This window comes from Hoplias malabaricus, chromosome 4 (assembly GCF_029633855.1).
Source record: "Hoplias malabaricus isolate fHopMal1 chromosome 4, fHopMal1.hap1, whole genome shotgun sequence".
Lineage (NCBI taxonomy): Eukaryota > Metazoa > Chordata > Actinopteri > Characiformes > Erythrinidae > Hoplias > Hoplias malabaricus.
This window is the reverse complement of record NC_089803.1, coordinates 64,508,947-64,530,986: the sequence shown is the minus strand read 5'-3', so window position 1 is coordinate 64,530,986 and position 22,040 is coordinate 64,508,947. Positions and strand designations below refer to the sequence as shown.

The 22,040-nt window shown below is 43.1% G+C and overlaps 1 protein-coding gene across 1 annotated transcript; it reads right to left on the bottom strand.

The window, feature by feature from the left end:
- Positions 1–5,406: 5,406 nt before the first annotated feature.
- gpr37b (G protein-coupled receptor 37b) lies at positions 5,407–22,040 on the bottom strand. The gene is made up of 2 exons (XM_066669736.1): positions 20,984–22,040; positions 5,407–9,046 (listed from the first exon to the last, which is right to left on the bottom strand). Exons 1-2 carry the CDS (start codon positions 21,830–21,832, stop codon positions 8,210–8,212), a joined length of 1,686 nt encoding a protein of 561 aa, XP_066525833.1. The 5' UTR covers positions 21,833–22,040; the 3' UTR covers positions 5,407–8,209.

Below are 22,040 nucleotides of genomic sequence, written 5' to 3'. Positions count from 1 at the left end.
TCTCTCTCTCTCTCAGGAGGTGTGCTGTCACTGTAAGTGATATTCACTCCCTCTGTCTCTGCCCATATCCATATCAAGCCCCAGCGGCCTTCAGAAGAGCTGTGACAATGGCATTAGGTTTCCATCAGCCCCCGTATCTAGTGGCATTTTCTGCTGCAGTGGACGGAGTAATCGACCAACACCCATGTCCACCGAAAAAAGGGAGTGAGCGACACTCCTCACCCACCGAAGCTCTTCTCTCACTCTGCACCGATAAGACACAGATGCACAGACAAGGCCATAAATTCCAACTCCCTGCTGCCGTCATACCTAATCAATATCTCATTGTTTGGGAGAATTAATGCAGGCAGTGCAGCATGTGGAGCAAAGCTGGGCTTGTGTGGTGGAGATTACTGAATCAGAGAAACCAATACAAGGTATGGCACTGGGCCAGCGTGCTCTCTGAACAGGCATTAATGTGTTTTTCCTCCACTGAAAAAAAAAAAAAAAAGAAACTTTGGCCACTGCGGGTGCCGTGTGTAAGACCACTCTGAATAGTACTGTGCCATTACCAAGGCAACAGCTTTTGGTGTTGCCACAGAGATGGGGAATAAAGGGCGAGAGCCACAGTTACCGGTGTGTAATTGCTGTGAATGATTGCGGCAGATTGCTTGATGCAATTAGGGACATGCTGCAAAAGAAGGGGGTCTGGTGGAGTGGGGGTAGGCGAGGCAGGGGGTCCACTGTGAATATATTTTTGATTTGGTGTAGTCTCTTTTTTTTTTTTACATTTCCTGATGTGATCACAGCTCCTTTCATGCTGCCACAACCCAGACAAAAAACCACAAAAGCATCCTAAATCTTCAAATTATTTTCTATTCTTATCATGACCCAGTTTACAACAGCACTATTGCCAAAATTACACAAAGATCTAACACATTATGAGGGAAAAGTAATATGATATGCTCTTTTAAGGCAAAGCACCTGAACCTCTGGCACCAGAACATTTGGCATCAGAAAACTGGAATTGCACTTTTCCCGTTGGCCACTGGTCAATAGAAACCAATTTCCAATGGAAACAAAGGCTCTAGTTTTAGGGGTTTTGGTTCCTGCTCTGAGCTTTTTAGTAATAAGACCTAAACAGTACTTGAGGATGGGGTAGCAGTACTGGTCAGTACTTACTGGTTAAGCACAGTGCCGTTATTTAAACAACCATCTAAAAAATATGATCCAGTGTTGTGTTTAAACCCACAGGACCACAAGGAAACAAGTGTAATTTGACAGGATTCTTCATGTGAGTGCCTCCATGTGTGATCACACTGCATTTATGAAGGTGTGGTGTCTAACAACCACAAGTTTTATTCTCATTTACAAATAAGTAAATGATGTAAATCTTTAAAATGAGTTATTTCACAGAAAAACACAGTAAGATTGAAAAATAACTAGAGATGGCTGATGAGCTAAGATCTGTGTGATAGATATAAATGAATTAGTTACCATTTTCTGTGGTGTAGTCTTACATGTTGCTGTCGAGGAAACAATAAACATGGCCTAGTGACCTTGTTGACTGCTGCCACCCGACTGGTACTGACCCCACCCTCTAACCATGACTGACTCCTGCTGCTGGTTAGTGACACTCAATTAAAGCAGGAGAGCAGCAGGTGTTTTCTCCAGCAGCCACCATGGCTCTCATTACTCCAGCCTGTCTCTGCAGATAGAGCACCGGACGGGAGGCGAAAGGCGAGTGGGAGGGCCGCATCCGACTGAGAGAGATGAAAATCGCAAAAGCCCTGATCCTCACACACTCGGCAAGACATGGAAACCTGGCAGATTAGAAAGCTGCAGCAGCACCTGTTTCTCAGTAAAGGGAGTGGCCTGGTTTAGTCAGCACCAGAATAGCAACATGATGAGTGGACCAATAGAAACGGTCCAGAATGAGCAGTATTAAATCTTATATCAACTTTTATTAAAATGGGGGTATGTCTGTTTTTTTTTTTCCATCATCTGCAAAGTTACTTTAAAAATGAGCTTCCGTTCTGTGAGAGATGATAAAACCCCAATGTCTCGCACGTGGACACAGTTACATTTGTAGATGTTCAAGCTGACGTGGCTTGGGTGATTACCATTCTGCTCTGCTTTATAGATAATCATGAATTTAGCAAAAAAACACCAACAAAAATATTTGCTTTTGCCAGGACATTTGTGAATCTCTTAATGGAGCAACACCTGGCATGAGATGGAGGTGTTGTCCCTCAATAATTCTGAAAAACATGGATTAATATGGATTTTTATTGTTGTGCCACTCTCCTGCACATTTTAGTGTTCCATTCCACAGAAATATATCTGAGGTAAACTGTGGTGGTTATGATCAGACAACATGCAGTGGGGCTCTAGGACCAGGACTGAACTGCACTATCATTTCATATGATACACTTGTAGTTTTGTGAAATGGTGTGTCCCTTCACATAATTTTCAATAAGTGTCCTATTTTGATTGTTGTTTGATTTTTCCTTCTTCCTTAGTTTTTTTTTATTCATTAATTATTGTACTATGCTGGACTCCAAGCCATCAGTGTGTAAACCTACAGTTTCCCTATGATAGGGTCAATTGCTTAGTCTGTTGGCCACTTGGGAGCCCAAGTGTCCTATTTCTAAGGAGTGCAGGAGGACAGTTTGCTAGACTACACTGTCCTGATTTGTACATCTAAGCAGTATTGGACTAACTGCGTTCTCAGTCACTGGAGACGTTTTAATATACTTGACAAGATTGGCAACAGAGCATGCATATGCACGCATTCACAGTCTTCACCCGTACTTGGGGACCTTTGCTACATTTGGAAATGTCACGTTTGTGTGAAATACGTTTAATGAAATGTGAACTCCCCTGCTATATTTTAATATATAGAAGATATTGGTTGTTGCTTACAATAATGGCCGAGGCGAATGGAGAGGAAGCAGTAAAGACATGCTAGTAGTCTGGTCACGATCATGATGCGAATAATTCCAAGTAATTGAAGTAGAACTGCATTACTTACACCCAAAGGTGATAAAGCTTTGAAATAAACTCAGAATCAGCGAACACCCCGTTACGTAGTATGGGCAATGGAAAGGAAGAATAGCCCCTGAAACTGTCACTGTTGCCTTTCATTCCAGCCAAGGCAACGAGCCCTCAACACCATGTTGAGGAAAGCCTCCCTGGGTGTTCAATGCCCACTCAAGCATTCACTGCTAGCACTGACCTAGAAATGAATGGCAAGCAAACAAAGCCAGGGTAAGATGGTCATGAAAAAATGCCTATTCCCCAAGAAAGGACATGGGACGGTCACTGCTCCACAAACCAGTCTTAAATTGCCACTCAGTTCAGAGGGTTGTGATCCACTGAGGCCAAAGCACTGTCATTTTAAATCATTTTAAGGCTGTTTTAAAGCCATATATATATATATATATATATATATATATATATATATATATATATATATATATATATATATATATATATATATATATAAACCTCACATTCAGCAGAAACATCTTTCTTAAGCACGTGAACGTGCTTAAGCCCAGTGGACGATCCTCTCCCAGTTTGTCTCTGATTTCTTTGACATATCTAAACCCAAGTCTTCTGACTCTGTGGAAATGCTGTCTCAATTCGATGAATCAAATCCAGATAGGACCTTTATAAATAAACATGACACTCCTGGCTCTCTTCTCCACTTAGATGCACATCAACAAGCACATCCCTTAAAAAAACATATATCTACGAAAGATTTCTCCTCGCTGTTCCTTCCAAGTCAACATTTATTCATTCCTGCTTCTGAATTATGTATTTTCCCCAGTGTGAAACTGGTCACTCTTTCCTTTTTTCCAACCTCCTCTCTTAAAATATGTATAAACGATCTTTCTGATCAAAGGTAGGGATGATCTTTAAGTCAGAATATCATGTGGGAGGTTTGAGCTACGTATACAAACTGTGACTCGTTAAAAATTATAATGCAGAAAACAGACTGGATCTTTATGAGCTTCTAAAACATTGATTATCTTTGGGGAAACCAAAGGACCAACTCAGTTGTTTCAGGTGCTAAAATAATGATCATCTCAATCACTTTGGGTGCTGAAAATAGGACTTTTTAAGATTCTGTGCCAGCAAAGATCTTGCCTTGACAGTGATGTGAAAGGAAAGGCAAGCATTCGTACGGCTGACTGTGCTGTGCACTCCTCTTGGTCCAAGTCGTGTGAGGAAGGATTGCATGCATTATTTTGAGGACTCACTTTATGGCGGGAGGGCGCAGACACACACTCGGTTCTCACAGGCTCCGGGGACAGACACAACTATTTGTGTGCATTTGAAAAACCTCATTATGGAAGACAAAGCACACCTGGTTGCTCAAGGTACTGGGCAGAATTGCTGGATTAAGGCCAGGTGGAGCATCAGAACCCTTTGGGAACATCTAAACAGATTGTTCCACTAGCACTGTGATTGCTTGCAAAGCCTGGAACATGCCTAGAACAAGACTGCAGACTTCCTTGCCTGCTTGTCTCACTGGTTTCCAGGTTTCCATCGAGCTGCAGACACACGGTGCCCTTGATAATTACAGAGCGAAGATGGCAGATCAATAGTCAGCTTGCAAGGGTTCGCAAATTCTTCTCTGGGACAGAAAGAAAAGCACAGAGAGTCAAACCCATCTCAAGCTGCTGAAAGCAATCTTGGCATTGACTAGGTGCAAATGTTCAAAGCCATGTATAGCGTTCCCTTTGTGTGCGTGACTGAGGGGGAGTGGGCGTAGGTGGCAGTTTTTTGGTATTCTTGATTACAGGGTGCCACAAATCAAACTGCGCCGTTCCTGATGAGTGTTTTAAAGTGCAGATTATGGCGGAAACTAAGCAACGCTTCTGTCTGTCAAAATCTTCACTCGTCTTCCCACAAAGTGGCCAAAAATAGCAGACCGGTCTCGTTCTGAAAAACATAAAACACCCAAGAACGCACCGGGGAACATAAAAGAGCTGCTTTTTCTGAGTGGCGGGAGTGGGCTCCTCAGAGCTCTGACTGAGACTGAACAGGGCCGCTCTTCTGGCTCTGTTCAGCATGCAGTCTGACAGCTAACGTTGGTGTGTATAAACACACCATTGGCTTTATCGCTGCTGATACAGACGCACGTACGGAAGTGACGGATCTATGTCACTTGCCTTGTGTGACACAAAAGGAGAAATGTATAAAGAACGAAACAAGAAAAAAAAAAAAGCTGAATAACTTTGTTAACCATTTTGCGACTGCAAAGAACCCAATCTGTAGCCATTTATTTTATTAATGTACTGCTGATGGAAAGCTAAACACATCCCCAAAAAGCCGCCCAGCAGCATGACGTGCCTCTTAGATTGACTGGGACAAAAGATAAAGAAAGAGACCACATTTGCATTTTAATATGCCAGTTTGCCGTTCTCCCAGCAAACTCTTCTGTTTATTAAAGAGACTTTTTCCGGTTATATAAAAATGGGGTTTAGAAAACATTAACTACACAAAGCACTGTGTGGGCATCCACGTTTCTGCTATCAGACACATACAGATTTACTCCAGGTGAGCATGAGTCCCCCACACTACCGCTTCACAGACTTTAAGACTGATTTTACAAGAATCACCTTCATTGAAAGAAAGGTCACAGCACGGTAACACACAGTCATATAGAAAGATCCTAGAAACGTTACTCGCAAATAAGATGCAGGGACACTTTGTGTGACAGTAGATATGAGAAGAGCGTGAAGAAGAAAGCTAAAGTGGTTGGCAGTGCAAAAAAGATCTGTATGCAAAATCAAACGCAGTCGCTAGACTCCAAACACAGATTATATTAAAGATGGTATTACAAAAACGCCATTACGTACGTTCCCATACATTTACCTTCCTTCTGTAGAGCAACATACGCAGGGACGTGAGGTCAGAATATTTACAGAGGTGAGATTAAAAATCATGTGCTTTTACAGTACAACTGCGGTAATCAAGACCTGGAGATCTGCCTTCCTGCTGGTTTCACATCCAAATCCACCCTCAATCACTAGCTGCACCACACGTGTTAATTTGAGCACTGGAGCTACTCTCTGCAGGAACAGGTACATGTCCAGGAGCAGGGTTGGTGACTAGTACAGTACAAGAGGGGGTTGTTGGCACTAACTAGGGGTGTAAAAATACACAGGTGCATCCTGCATTCAATTTAAAGCAGGCAATTCGTTAATTTGGAATGTTAGAGTCCATTAGAAGCACTCACGAGTTTTTGGCTAATGTCAAATAACAAATTCTTAGTCTACGTTTTATAAATGTAAAAATCCAAAAATAATAATAATAAAAATAATAATAAAAAACCCCAACCAAACAAATAAACAAAATGACATTATTTTCTTTGCCCTTCTATTGCTCAAGAGGTGTCAAAATGTCTTCCTTTTTGGCCACAGATTTGCAGAGTTTAAAGAACTCATTGCTAACACAGGCATTCGACAGCACAGATTGTTTGATCTCAGAAAAAGCATTGTCTAATGGGCCAGCTTTCTGCAGCAGCTGTACAAGATTACCATGCCATGCCAAGTGTGGGCTAGAAGGGTATAAAGCTATCATGCCCACCCTTGGAGGGGTGTTTGTGATCCAGAACTAGCCTAATCATCCAACATCAAATGTTGCTAATGTTTATGTGGCTGTACTGAATCAAATACTAACAGCAACGTTTCAATAGCCAGCAGAGGCTTTTACTGAAGGTTTTTTACTGGTAATATCATTAAAAAATCAACTCATCTGCTAAATATCAGGGCCTCTGTGAGTTGAATTTAGAATGTTGAATCCTATCAAAATGTGTGCACTTTATGCTATAGTTGTCTTATTTGCCATTTTGGAGTAACAAAATGCTCAGATAGCAGACCTCTCTGATTTGGACCTTATCTGTGCTGTGTTTGGCACCTACAGCTGTGTAAGCCGGATGTGGGCCAAAGGTAATGAGCTGTGTCTGACTTGGGTTATGGCTGTCGGTTTGGCCTAGATTTGGTCCACGTAAGGTAGACCTGTGGCTGAATTGAGGAAGCCTGTCTCACCAAGAGTCAATGCCATTAATTGAGGACAAATAGGGACCATAAGAAAACTGCAGTTGTTATCTGGGATGGCACTCACCCTCTCTGTACGCTCAAAGCTGCTGCACAGTGTTAAGGAGCATTTCAGTGCACTTGTACAAGCAGGGGTTCACCTTTTCAAGTGAAGGTCTGAAAATGCTGCAGCATATTCCCTGTAAATAGTCTTTCATAAATACTTATTTTATACCTAGCACCCCAACATGGCTTGCACTCATCTCCACACTATTGGAGTCACCAAAGTGCAGACTTTAAGAAGGACTGCAGAGCTTAGAATTCCTTAGGAATAGATCCTACCGAATTAATTGTGGCACAAAAGGAAGCCAGTTTGACACACTACAGCAAACAGGTCCCTCCAACATTTGTGTGTTCAGCGTATGTTAATAAATTATTCCTGATCCAAACAAAATCAACAAAATAAATCAACCAAGAGATGCACTAAACTGTTTCCTGCACAATCATAAATTATTGTGAGATCAGAGATTTACACCCCTAGTATTCAGTGCATTTTTAAAAACTGAATTTTATTTAAATAACAAAAATTGGGGAGAAATTTTAGGTTTCACAATAAAAAAATGATATCTTGATAAATGAAAACATCCAATTTTCTAGTTAATATATCCAACAAATCTCATTCTAAGGTTTTGGTTTTGAGAATATTTGAACACATTTGTGCATATTATGCATTTTTCTTTTCTTTTTTTTTGTTGTTGTTGATTTTTTTTTTTTTTACACTTTTGCATTTTACTTGTTATAAGTCACTTTACTTACTTTCATTCTGACTGATAATCTTGCTTGTTTCAAGACCGAAGGCATATACATTGATACAGTAATGCCTGACACAAGTAAAATTATCTGTAAATGGTGTGACAGCTCCACTAGATACGATGACTTAAAACATGTTAAAAAAACAAAAACAAGGTAAGAATAATTCATATAACTACAACAATTTGAGAAAATGAGAATTTGGATCTAGATTTAAGATGGTATCACTTGCCACAATATCATTTTTTTGCAGTGCAAATGTCCTAAAGCATCATAATGGAATCACGAGGTCGGAGGTTTACACTCCTAGCACTAACACCCACACACAGGCACACGCAATTGGCACAATGTATGTCTTCCTCCGGTGCTCAGCAGTGCGACCCTGTGGCCGTGTAGTTGGACATCTCCCTGCGGATGGTGCTGAAGGGAGACAGTTCCAGCTCGGTGGTGCACTCGTGCTCGTTGTCATCGCTAGCTGCAGCTGAGGAGCGTCCGGCCAGGCCGCACGACTCGCCGCCACCACAGCAGCAGCAGCAGCACTCCAGGAAAGCACGACCAAAGGGCCGGCACAAGCAGAGCAGCAGGACGGGCGTGATGGCTGCCCTCAAGAAGAGCAGCAGCTGGCTGATGAGGTGCAGAAGAGCCATGGTTGTGGGGGCCACTCCGGCGGCCATGTAGGCCGAGGCCATGTTGCACACGTTCTCTGGCACCACACAGGCACCGTAGACAATGGCCAGCGCCACCACAGTGCAGTTCATCTGGCTCTCCAGGCGGATCTGCTTCTTGTTGCCACGGGCACAGCCCCTCTCGGCCCTTCGGATCCGCCGCGCTGTTGCTAGTGAGCTGCCGATGGTGAAGAGAGTAGGCAAGCAGAAGTAGCAGCCAAAGCACCACCAGAGACGTGCACCCTCGTAAGTCAGGCCCAGGACATACAGGGTGTCTGGCAGCGTAGAGGAGATCCGTATGACGCAGCGCTGCTCTTCAGATGGTTCCTCCAATGTGCCTCCATTCTCTGGTACCAGCTGTCGGATCAGAAGCTCAGGCAATGCCAGGAGCAGCGCGCCAATCCAGATCACAGCAAGCTTCGCCGCTGTGGATGTGCAGTTCTCGATCATCTCATAGTACATCTGCACATTGGTGGCAGCGCGGAAACGATCGATGCAAAGGGCGCACAAGGTGAAGGTAGTCACACCCAGAGAGGCCACCTGGAAAAAGAAGGTGAAAATGCAGTTTATTTTCAGTTACAGAAATGGACAGTAGACTTTTTAAATGAAGAATAAATGAGGTGAGGGTTCTTATCCATGAAACTCGTGAGTTGGTAAATGTCAGTGAATTGTAAATAAGAGAAATCTGCTTTTCAGCTCTGAGATGTGTCATGAATGCACACCCAAGTTTTTACCTCAGCCAAGGCATACTCATTAGTCAAAGTCTGCTTTTTAAGCTTATACTGAAGGTGTGAGGTTAATGCTAATGGGAGCTATAACTGTTTGTTAGCTTTGCCGAAACTCTATGCTTAAATCATCCATCACACCCTGTCAATAGGCCATATACATACTTGCTTATGTGCTGTCTGCCAACGTATGGAAATGTCCTTTAACAAAAGGACAGAAGGACATTGTTTAGACTGTTGCGGAAGCCATTTTGAAGCCTGGTGTCCGTCCATTTTATAGATGAATGTATACCATATAAGAAAACATGTGGGCATGTCAAAGATTTTACTGTTTTAGCCCAGATACTGGGAACTGCACCACCCTCCTCATGTAATTATAAAATATAGCATCAATTATGTGACAATTATTGTAAAATTTTCAGTAATAGTACCATAAATGTACCAAAAAGTACTGTACTGTACAGAGCAGGGGCTTCAATCACTACTTAACAATGGCTGAAACCTACTATGTTACTTTTAAATATTTGAAAAATGAATGTTAGTAAAATACTGCATGTACTTTCAACTTTTGGAAAAGAACAGTACAAAGGCTATTTTGAACATAGCCAGTGGGGTGAGAGCTTAGTTATTAGAACACAAACATGGATCAGGGTTCCTGAGGACTGTGCTGAGAACCAACGATTAAGGCATGCAGTGTGCACATTACAGTAGGTTATTGGCGTGTTTACATTCAGCTTTCTAGATCCTGGGAAAGATGAAACCACATTGCTCACAGAAAAAATATATAATAAGAGTATTATCTATTTTATGAAAGTGAACACATTTTATTTTAGAAGGACCACTTTTCCAATCCATATAAGAATATGCTATCTGCACAGCCATCAGCTGCAGAGATATATTTTTGACCCACACATGGGTCAGAATTTTACAGCTCCTACGTATGTTGCTTTCAGCATTTCAACAGGTTTGTGAAATATGAAAGGCCTCTGTTCCGTTCATGCTGTTCCCTTCTGGCTGCAGACTTCTACATTTCTAAAAGTTAAAATTAGAGGCCCTTCTTACTGCTTTTCTCTAAACGTCAGAATGAAAACCTTCAGCAGCTCTGCTAGAATGAACAATCCTCTCAGTTCCCTCTCAGAATCTGGCACCTTGCTTAGCATGCAGGTCCCAGAGGATTAATGCTAGAGCCCTCCAAAAACAGAAGCAACAAATTGTTTGTCTTCATTTCAGTAATTACAGGGCAATCAGGCGTAACAACATCAAGGAGACAATAAGGGAAAATACCCGCACTGCATTTTCCCTCAGTAGGCCTATGCCAAACTGTTCCAGCCCACCTCTTTCATCCCTAAAAGGAAGGCAAAGCTTCACCATTCTGACAAAAAAGCACAACGTGCCTGATCCATTAAACTCTATCACGTCCATTAAGAAGAAGTAATGGCGTGGTATTAATTCATTAGGTGTGAATTGGATTGGTGCTCCATTAGCAGGTTTTTTCAAGGTTGTACATCAATTCTCAGACTGTACAATGAGTATCTGCTAACTGTCAGCACATATAATCATATTCACTGGGGTATGAATGATTACAACAGTACTGCTGAGCAGAAAAGACATATGTGGCCCCAGGATGGTTCCTTGATCCCTGCTCTGTTCCCTTACCCAGGCAGAAACATTCTGAATATTTCATCACCCAAGCGCTAGGTTTGAGCAGTGCTAAACACAGTCAAACTTTAGCAGAAATACCTTTGATCTACATTTATTTCTACAAAAATGTGGATCACTGTTTATTTAGGTTAAAAGTCTGAACTGTTTTCAAACGCCTTGTCTTAAATTATGTGTAGTTTGCTTCTCCCGTCACACTAAGTGGCTCACAGATGCCTCCAAAAATACCTTGTCACCAGTGTGGCCGACCTTTGGTGATCCCTCGCCGCCAAGCATGTCTGGTGTCTACTGTCTGTGGCATTTGGGGGCCATTTCGCAGCACGCAGGTTTCCTAGCAGCAGGTGATGTGTCTCTCACTTTTATTGGGTTTAATAATGCTCCATTAAACTCCTGATTAAGAGCTCCTTCAGCCAGACAGAGCCAGTGGTTATTAATCTGCCTTTAGCGATCTCTGAGGTGGGCTGGCCCGAGGTTGCCACGTTGAGGCCAGCGGGCATGGCCATAGCTCTTCTAAATTGACAAAAGGGATTAGAGAGGAAGCGCATGAGTGGGCTCCAGACAAAGGCCATTACGGTTACAGTGTTTTATACAATGTAGACTGATGCATAAATCCTCTTGATAAAGGGGCATCACTGTGGGGGCCAGAGAGTGGCAAGATATACAAGTAATAAATCTACGGGTGTGTCGGCCCATAGATAGTGGATTTAGATACAAATGATCTTAGAGTTTACATAGGGAAAGAGGATCTGATTTTTTTGGCTGTTGTTAAAGAGACTTGCTAAAGAGGCTTCAAGGTGTTTCCACGCAAAGCTCTTCAAACCACTGCATCATAATGTTAGCTACAGAGCTGATAAAACTGCCTATTTGGATAAACAATCAATGCATCATCTATTCCAAACATATCATTATATATGCCAGAATGGACTTTTCCCCAGCACTGCAAGTAGCTGGTCTGCTCACTACTTTAAAATTCATACATTCATTTTCTGTAACCGATTTATCTAGTTCAAGGTCGTGGTGTGTCTGGAGCCTGTGAAGATTCACTGTTCAAAAGGCAGGAACACACCCTGAATGTTACTCCATCACAGGGCACTTACATTCACTCACACCTATAAACATTTTTGAACAGCCAATCTATCTACAAACTTTTTTTTTTTTTGACTGTGGGAGTAAACTAGAGAACCTGAAGGAAACCTTCACAAACCCCAGCAGAACACATCAAACTCCTGACAGGCAGTGACCCGAGGCATTGTTTTAACCCACAAGGGTAGGACCCTGGAGATGTGACATCACCATGCCACCCATTACAAGATTCCACTCAGCACTAAATTTGGAATGCATTTCAAATAAATCAATAACAGTTTCAAGTATTTAATGACATAGCCAGCTATTAGCATTGCAAGGTACTGAGTTAGCCTAACACTTCTTGTCTTCGCTTGTGCTAAAACCTTGCTTTTACCCTTTTCCTGAGCTATGAAAGCTTAACATTTACGCCAGAAAACAATACATAAATCTTCTTCCTTTAACTTGCATCCCTTACATGCAAAAGTCATTGTTCTTTTTCAGACTTCACCATCCTGAACCACTGATGTTCAATCTCTCTTTGAAAAAATACTACTTGACTACTTCAGAGAAGCATTGGGCGACTTGTTAGCTCAGAAGGCACCAAGTGACTGCTTATAGGTAGAAAAGGCTTTATGACACAAAGAAAATGCTCTTGTGGAGTGAATTGTATTCCCTAATGAGAGCGTCTGCGGACAAGCACAAAATATGTTGGGTTAATTGTAAGTGGAAGGACTGGCGCCCCCTCCAGGTGTTTCCCGCCTTGCGCCCAGTGATTCCAGGTAGGCTCTGGACCCATCGCGACCCTGAACTGGATAAGTGCTTACAGATAATGAATGAATGAATGTAAGTGAGAAAATGAATGTATCAGGGTGGCAACAAACTGAGTGTCCAATGCCTTGTAAAGTTAGAGCTGCTTGTCAACATTAGCCAACAGACAACAAAGTTGGATTTATTGTAAGTTAACGTGTGTCAAAACATTCTCTGCTGATGTAGAACACATTATATAAGGGAAAAACATGACCTCTTACATGGTAAAAAAGAGAGAAAAAGTTTTGTTAGCTTGGGTTAGTCTTTGCTAGCTAGCTTGTTTTGTTTTTGCTATTGACCCCAAATGTTAAAAAACAATAGACTTTTGAAATTTGGGGTTGAGTTTCAGAGGGGCTGTAGTCTTATTAGCACCATATTTCACTGCTATCTAACCCCAGAATTTTAATATGTCATCCGCAGGTCAGGTCTGGCTCTGCTACACTAGCATGAAAATTGCTAGCCTTCTGCAGCATATCATTTGTACATCAAACACAGCTTGCATTTTCATAAACAGAGCAATCCTCATTTCATGTGCAGAATGTGGACATGTCAGGTCTTGATCTCTGAAGTTAGCTGCTGTGATCCGTGAACCTCCTGTTACATGTTAAGCGCTGGTCGATACACCAGTTGAGTCTTAGCTGAATAAACACCTGAGGCCTGTCAGGTCTCACAGGCCTGCCTCTCCACACATAAAACTTTTATAAATCAGAGTCCTGGCAGGAAGCTGCAGTTTAAACAAACTTAATCACCAAAGAAGTTTGGCATGACATGCATTTGGCTGTGTGAGAAGCACACTGATCCAATACCGAAACCCCCTTCAGCCCACAAGCTGTCTGCACAAGAGGAGAAGTGAGAGGATGTGTATGAGGGCTGATGTGAGTGCCAGGTTTAATCTAATCTGCAGAGACACACTCCTCTGTGAACATACTGAGTCACTGCATCTGTTTTGGCAGCTGCTCCTCTGGTCTCAGATAAATGACCATGCGCTACTTTCTCAAGCTGCACTTGACTGAGTCTCGGTCAGTGACCGAGGCATCCTACGTGTTCTCATCGAGTAGAAGTAGGGAAAGCCTCAAGTATTTTAAAATGCATAACCCAGTCTTCAGCCTCAATACTTATTTATTTATGAAAGTGGTTACTCAAATTACTTGCTGATTGGTGTGTTTAAGTGTACACCAATGCAAAGTTTTGGTCCAGGCTCCTTAAATGTCATCTTCATCTGGGGGACATGGGTGGTCGATTTATATATTCCCCCAGCTGGGATACCCCTAGTCCATGGCATTTTAGAAATAATCCAACAAAATTGAATTGACATTCAATGTGCCACATCCATAGTTTACCACTGATTATCACATGCAAATAAAGTTCTGTTCCAGTTAGAAGAAAAGGAAGTCTGCTTTCTGAGAGGGGAATAGCACAAGTTCTTCAAAAAGTTTGTATAAGATTCACATAAGATTTCAGTAGATATGTGAGCTTGTGCATTTGAGAAATCATTTTTTTTTACTTATATTTCAAAATAACACAGGCATGAGAGCTTGCAAAGTTGAGATGTTTTATTTATTTATAACAACAAAATCACCATCTTAAAATCATCTAAACCAAAACTCACACTTGCAAAATTAGAACCAATCAATGTACATGTTTTTGCAGAATTCATTCATTCATTCATTCATTATCTGTAACCCTTATCCAGTTCATGGTCGCGGTGGGTCCATAGCCTACCTGGAACCATTGGGTGCAAGGCAGGAATACACCCTGGAGGGGACGCCAGTCCTTCACAGGGCAACACAGACACACACACATTCACTCACACCTACGGACAATTTTGAGTCACCAATCCACCTACAAACGTGTGTTTTTGGACTGTGGGAGGAAACTGGAGCACCCAGAGGAAACCCACGTGGACACAGGGAGAACACACCAACTCCTCACAGACAGTCACACGGAGCGGGATCGAACCCACAACCTCCAAATCCCTGGAGCTGTGTGACTGCTGCACCACGGTGCTGCCCCTTTTGCAGAATTTTGCATAATAAATTTGCCATTTTCCAATTAAAACTAGGTTATTTTTTTGTTGAATAAAATAGCAATGTTACTTTTTAATACTACACAAATTTATAATTTATAAAATGTATACAATTTTTATAAAATTTATAAAATGTCAAAATAGAGGAAGAATATTTGAATTTTTAATTACAAATGTTACATTTTTTTTTCAATTTCATAAATTGTTTTACACCTCAAAACACTTAATAAATACATTATTTATGACCACTGACTTTATTTAAAATGTGTTTTGAGTGAATGTCTTTTGTATGTGCAGGAATATGGTAGTTTTAACTGACTGCATGCTACAGATGTAAAGGTTTAAAAAATGCTGGAGTACGCCTTTATGTTCGGTGCAGGCTGGCAGAGAGCCATGTTCTGTGTATGCTCTGCCCTTAACTGCTACTGCTCTGGCCTCTGTGTGTGTGCTTGTGTGTGTGTGTGTGTGTGTGTGTGTGTGTGTGTGTGAGAAGTAGGATGTGTGTGATATGAGGCAGTGAGTAATTGTGCCTGAGGCTTTTTCTCCCCGTGTAGTGCTCTCTCACACATTCACCCTGTGGACCGACCACACTCATCACTTAACCCAAATTCAGTCACTCCTGATCAGTGTCCAGAGCCTTGCAAACAAAAACTACAGAGCTCACAGTCACACACACAAACACACACACACACACACACACACACACACACACACACAGCCACAGGCAACTCCATACACAGAGGAAAGCACAGTCACACATGCATGCATACACATGCGCGCACACACACACAAACACAAAAATCAGTCAAACAGCCTCAAAAATAGACATACACAACAACACACACTAATACACAGGCATACACAGCTATAGGCGAATGAATACACATGGGCAAACCTGGCCACCCATGCACAACTATACACTCATACACTAACACATCCAGACAGTCAAACAAAATCATATGCATGCATGCACACACACACACACACACACACACACTTGAACAGACATGCACAGCCATAGGCAAATTTATATACATACACTGAAACACATGGCCACTCACACACACACACACACACAGAAGTTCTGTCACAATCATGACATTTCACATGGCAAATTAACTTCAGTGCTTCCCACAAAAGCTTTTAAAGACTTATACAGACGTCCGTCCAAGTATAAATTTGACCCTTTTAAAAATGTCTCCAATTTGGCTGCAGTAGGTGGGAGAGGCAGCGAGAAAGTGAGCATCTAAAAGGAGAACATAAAGGACTAGGGCACATATTTTCTGTCCTCCACATTAACTTATTTGTTATGTTGGTTTTTGCTTATTTTTATTCACCTATTAATAGATTTCCTCATTTGATATTGTACTTCAGTACATCATTCTCCTACCTGTCTTTCTGATTACTTCCCTTTCACTTGAAGGAATGCAATGATATGGTTGTTCTACTATAACACTCCTAACAAGAGGAGTTTAAGAGGAGACACTGAGAAAAATGAGATTCAGAAATTCATGGTGTCAGCGATATGCAGACTTTTTGCACACTGTGCAGTCTTGGGTTAGCTTAAACTTTACTTAAATAAAGCCACAAAACATGGCTGTATTTCAGGGAAATATATTTTGGCACCAATAAATCTGTAATAATGATTGGTATTCTATCAAAGCTACCAATATAAAGCTATTGGTAGCTTTGAACTGACAACACAAACAGCTTCATCTCAAATAAACAAACATTACTCATCCCTGTGCTACTGCACCAACTAAAAAAGGAGATCTTTTGTTGTTTTCATAATAAATGTATGTCCTACCTTTATATTTACATGCAAATGGCTAAAACAATATCTATTTACACTGCTTGCTGTACAAGTCTCTGGAAGCTAGTAACTGATAATGCCAATCAATCGGTAAAGTTATGATTTTGTCAAGTCAACGTAATACACACAAATGCAGTCGTACAGCCTTAAAGACATACAGTACACTCTGTAAACTGCCACTGTGGTGGTACCTTTTGCAGTCAATGTGGTGATACTCTCAACAGTTCATATTCATTACATTTATTTAAGGATCATAACTGTACCATGTTCCATTTTAATTGTAGATTTAAAAGTTGTGTTGATTTCATACGCCACATTTCATCTCCAGGACAGAGTGTACTGAGCAAACGTCTTAGGGAAGTAGGATTAATATTACAGTATATAATATCTTCTTAACAAGTGTGGTGTTTGTATAAATGTATATGAATATTTTATATGCTACAAAAGCCAGTACAATGTGATGCTGTGGAGCAAACCACCATGTCCAATGTCAAGTGCTAGCTGCTGGGGTACAAGCCCCCAGTAATGGGCTTTGCAGCCATGGAACTGTGTTTTCTAGAGTGTTGGAGCTCCATCCAATACCTATTAATTGTGCAATGCAGAAATAATCACCAAACATTCAATCAGACCCTTACAGCAATGTCCCAGCAGCTAGAGCAGAGGATAAACTCTTTATTTATCCCCTTTATTTCAGAAGAATGTGTTTCAACAGGTAACAGAGTGTTAATCCCTGATGGTCATCACCGTGAATCACAGAGCTGTCATTTACAAAACCTTTCCAAAATACTGCACAGTGTAGCGAGCATTTTCCAAGTAGATGCTGTCGTGAAATGAATGGGGCATGCATCCAAGAACAAGCACATTACATATGCTACGCTGAGGCCTCCTTTGCCCCAGTCCCCCTCCCTAAAGCCAACAAAGCTCTCCCTCATACTAACAAAAGCAACCTGAGTCTCCCTTCATTCTCTACCGCCTCTCAGAGATTGAAAAGACACACAGCAAGCACGGCTTTGTTTCCACTTCAGCACCGCTGTACAAAGGGACGCTAGCTACACATTCACCAGCAGAAACTCCTGATTAGGGAAATGCAAGCCTCTGCTTTAGCCAGACTTTACGGGCTGCTCTGCAAGCGTCATGCTGAGCGCAAACACATTATATATGCCATGAAGACACGGGAGGTCCTTGCAGTGGATCAAAAAGCTATGGGGTCTGTGTGTTGTATGTTTTCATGAGTGTAGGTGCCCATTGGCTAAGGCAGATGCATACATTCAGTGTCCACTAGGTTAGACCCCTCTAATTTTGCACTATGCTGCAGCTACATAAACAGATTCAAAGCAAGGCTGACTACTTTAAATGCTGTTACGGTTGAGAAGCCAATATGGGAATTATGGGCCATGAACTTCATTTGCATAACCTCTGATGATGATACGGATACATGTAGGAAATGTAGAACTCTGAACTAGATCCAGACGAATTAGCATCAAGGAGACATCAAATGCAGTAAAATTAGTAAAATGCATTAGTAACCAAGTGATATTAAGATAAAACTTTGCACACACACTTTTACGTTCCAAAAGTCTGTAGACACCCCCTAGAAATGAATGAATTCAGCTACTTTAATGCGCATCCATTGCTGACACAAGTATTCAGCTGTGCACACACAGCTTGTATAATCTCAACAGAAAAGCTATGATCAACAGAAAGGGATTCTCCAGAGCAGCCAAACATGAGCCAAATGTTCTATAATTTTTTTAGAGGCCTTGTCAGTCACAGGCCCTTAGTGTCATCCTAACTCCCCACGAAATGGCGCGCCTCTGTGGGCTTCTGCCAGTATCTGATATATTATCAGTGTCAGCGCATTACAACATTTATCATATAGATATAAATAGACGGTAGCTTATCTGCTGATGCACAGTTTATATTAATGACCCACAAGGCCTTCATCGGTGGTCTGGACACAAAGCCTATTGGACCATTCTCAGCCATGAGCCAACACGGTGGTGTGTGTACATACCCCTGCAGCTTCACTGTGTTGAAAATGATTCACCACCCAGATAATATCTGGTCAACTGTGGTTGTTCTGTGGTCAGAGACCAACTGTTGGCCAGTGGAGAACAGCAGGGGTCTTTAAGGCTGGGATTGCAGTGAGTTTGTATGCCAACAAAGCAGGAGCACTCCTAACCAACTGTAGAATGCCGAGACCATCTCAGTATTGATCTCAGTGTGAAAGAAAAGCTGCAGTCGTACTGGCTTTATGCAGACAAGACTGGACACCTGGGATGTACAGTAAGGCCCACTGTCTGCATGAAAATAGGTCAGTAATTGTGCGCCTCTGCTGTGACTCTATAAGATGGAGCTCAAACAGTGACCACGCAAGGTACAAGGTAGGTGTTTTGGATAAAAATGAACAGTAAGGATTCACTAGCTAGCAGAAAGTTTGTGGACACTTTACATTCATTCATTCATTATCTGTAACCACTTAACCAGTACAGGGTCACGGTGGGTCCAGAGCCTACTTGGAATCATTGTGCGCAAGGTGGGAATACACCCTGGAGTGGGCGCCAGTCCTTCACAGTGCAGCACACACACTCACACCTACGGACACTTTTGAGTCGCCAATCCACCTACCAACGTGTGTTTTTGGACTGTGGGAGGAAACCGGAGCACCCGGAGGAAACCCACGCGGACACAGGGAGAACACAACAAAATCCTCACAGACAGTCACCTAGAGCAGGAATCGAACCCACAACCTCCAGGTCCTTGGAGCTGTGTGACTGCGACACTACCTGCTGCGACACCATGCCGCATCACTCTCATTTCTTCTCATTTATTCTGTAATTAAATTATAAGAAGCTAGTTCCCCTTGGGGTGGCATGGTGGCGCATCAGGTATTGTCACTCATACATCTCCAGGGTCCTGGGATTGTGGGTTCAAACCCTGCCTTGGGTGACTGTCTGTGAGGCATTTGGTGTGTTCTTCCTGTGTCTGAGTGGGTTTCCTCCAGGTGCTCTGGTTTCCTCCCACAGTCCAAAAACACACTGTGTGTGTGAGTGAATGTGTGAGGGTGTGACGTCCAGTGTACGACCCTGTTTTGCACCCAATGATTCCAGGCTCAGAACCCACCAAGTATCTGAACAGGATGTAGCAGAAAATGAATGCATGAATGAATTAATGTTCCCCGACTGCTGGAAAGTTACACCTTCTTTCTTTCCATTGTAAGGATCTGACACTAGATGTTGGAACAGTTGTGTGAGGATTTTATGGCACTGAGCCATGAGAAGGTCCTGAATGCTGTTTCATCCCTTTAGAGAATGCAGTTCCTCAGGTACACAGCCCAGTGCTGGGGGGGGCTTGAAACCTTTCTAGCACACAGTCGGCATTGGGGATGGTGACCTTAAGCTTATGCGCACCTGCTCCAGAGCATCCCATTTCATTAGACATTTCATTCATGCGTTTCTGTGGAGACTTTGCAAGCTGTGAGTGCAGTTTAATCTTTGTGTCAACAGTGAATGCACTTTAGCTACATTAGTTACATTCCCTAATTATAAGGGGTGTGTAATCATAGTGTATTCATAGGGTTTGGTGTAGTATCTAATTACATTTTCTCAAGTCAGTGTTGTGACTGTTATTTAAACTGTGATCACTTTCCACCCAATTCCAGGTTTGTTTTTTTTAAGCCAAGAAAACAAGCATGTCCACTGAACATTGTATGCAAGATGTCCAAGTTAGTTGGGAGCACATGGGTGTTGTTTGCTTATGACTGGTCCAACTGACCAGAACACTGACATGGTGATTATGAATCAAGTCCGATATCCAATAAGTATATTGACTAATACTGATATAGACACACAGATATATCTGAAATATGTGTAATATATATTTAATGAATATTACAACTGTAGTGAGGTGAATGTAATACTGAAGTTTTACTGTAGTAGCTTGGAGCATTGTTAAGACAGTGTTGTCGATAATGATAAGGCGCACCCACTGTGGATACAGATGTTCAGTAGAGCATGCAGAATAGATCGGGGTGCTCTGGAACAACTGCACATGAGCCTAAAGTCAATATGTACAATACTAAGCACGGATTACAAGGCTGTAAAGCCCCCAGCGTTTAGCTGTAGAGCAGCAGAGCTGTGTTCAGTGCCATTCAGCATCACTGAGATGAGCTGGGAGTGGCTCTTGACGTCGGTGGATGAGCAGGTGTCCACAAACCTTTGGCCACGTTGTGCACAGTTAGAATCATAAGTGTTAAAACGGCACTCTCATCTTTTAGCCCTCGCTGACTTGAGATCACGGACCTCTGAAACGTAAAACCACAACAGCAGTGTGGCAAAGTAGGTCAGTAAGTTGTGGATGTGGTGCGGGACTGATGGGATTACCTCGATGTAGGGGACCACCTTGCAGGTGAAGGGGCCCAGCAGCCAGGTTTTGGTGAGCTCGTGGAACACGACCAGAGGCAGGCAGATCAGGAGCATGGCGAGGTCCCAGATGGCCAGGTTGGCCAGCAGGGCATTGGAGATGCTCCTCATGTAGTAGTTGTGGCACACCACGCACATGATGGCCACATTGGCGGTCACCCCCACCAAGAAGATGAGCAGCGAGAAGCAGGTGATGGCATACGCGCCGTAGGTTCGGCTGGTGACGGGGTAGAAGGGGTTGGGGAAGAGTTCCCGCTCCTCATCCTCAGGGTACGGAGGAGTCATGGGGGTCGCGTCCCATGGGTCGTCCACATGTTGTGTGTAAAACTCCACGTGCCTGCTGAGGTCGAAGGGCAGGTCTGTGGAGGTGAGGGCCAGGGGTTTGGGCATGGCTTCCAGATGTGTGAACGAAGATGATGATGAGGAGGAGGACGGGGCGTTCATACCCAGATGGACCCCGTGCTTCTGCCCCAGCCTCTTTAACCCATTCTTGTGATGCTCTTTTGTGCCCCTCTTGCGCCTCTCGTTCCTCAGCTCATAGTCACCATGGCAGTGGCCAGCTTTGGACGCATCGTTGTCCAGCTTTCTCCTCCTGTTATGTCTCCGCGCGCGTAAGCCGTCCAGGTGAGTGAGGTGCGCGTGCCCGCGGCGCCTATGCTCCGAGCAGCTCGTGTTGACGTCTCGGGAGCTCGAGCCGGAGCGCGCGACGCCGGGCAGCGAGTGTCCATCCCGAGTTCCTCCAAGCGCGCGACCGGCGCAGACGAGGAGCACCGCGGCGGAGAGCGCGAGCAGCACGAGCACGAGCCGCATGATCGGATCAGATGAGATTAGATAAGCGCGCGCGTGGCGCGTCCACTCCGCTCCGCATCTCCCGCGGCCAGAGGAGTCAGTGAACTTTCTGTCGAAGCCCACACATGCGCGCCGCCGCCCTCAAAGCAAACCGCGGTGTCTGTCCTTGCTCAGATGCGCGCGTGCCCGGGAGCGCGAGCGCCGGCCGCGGCTGCATGCCGTGTGCAGC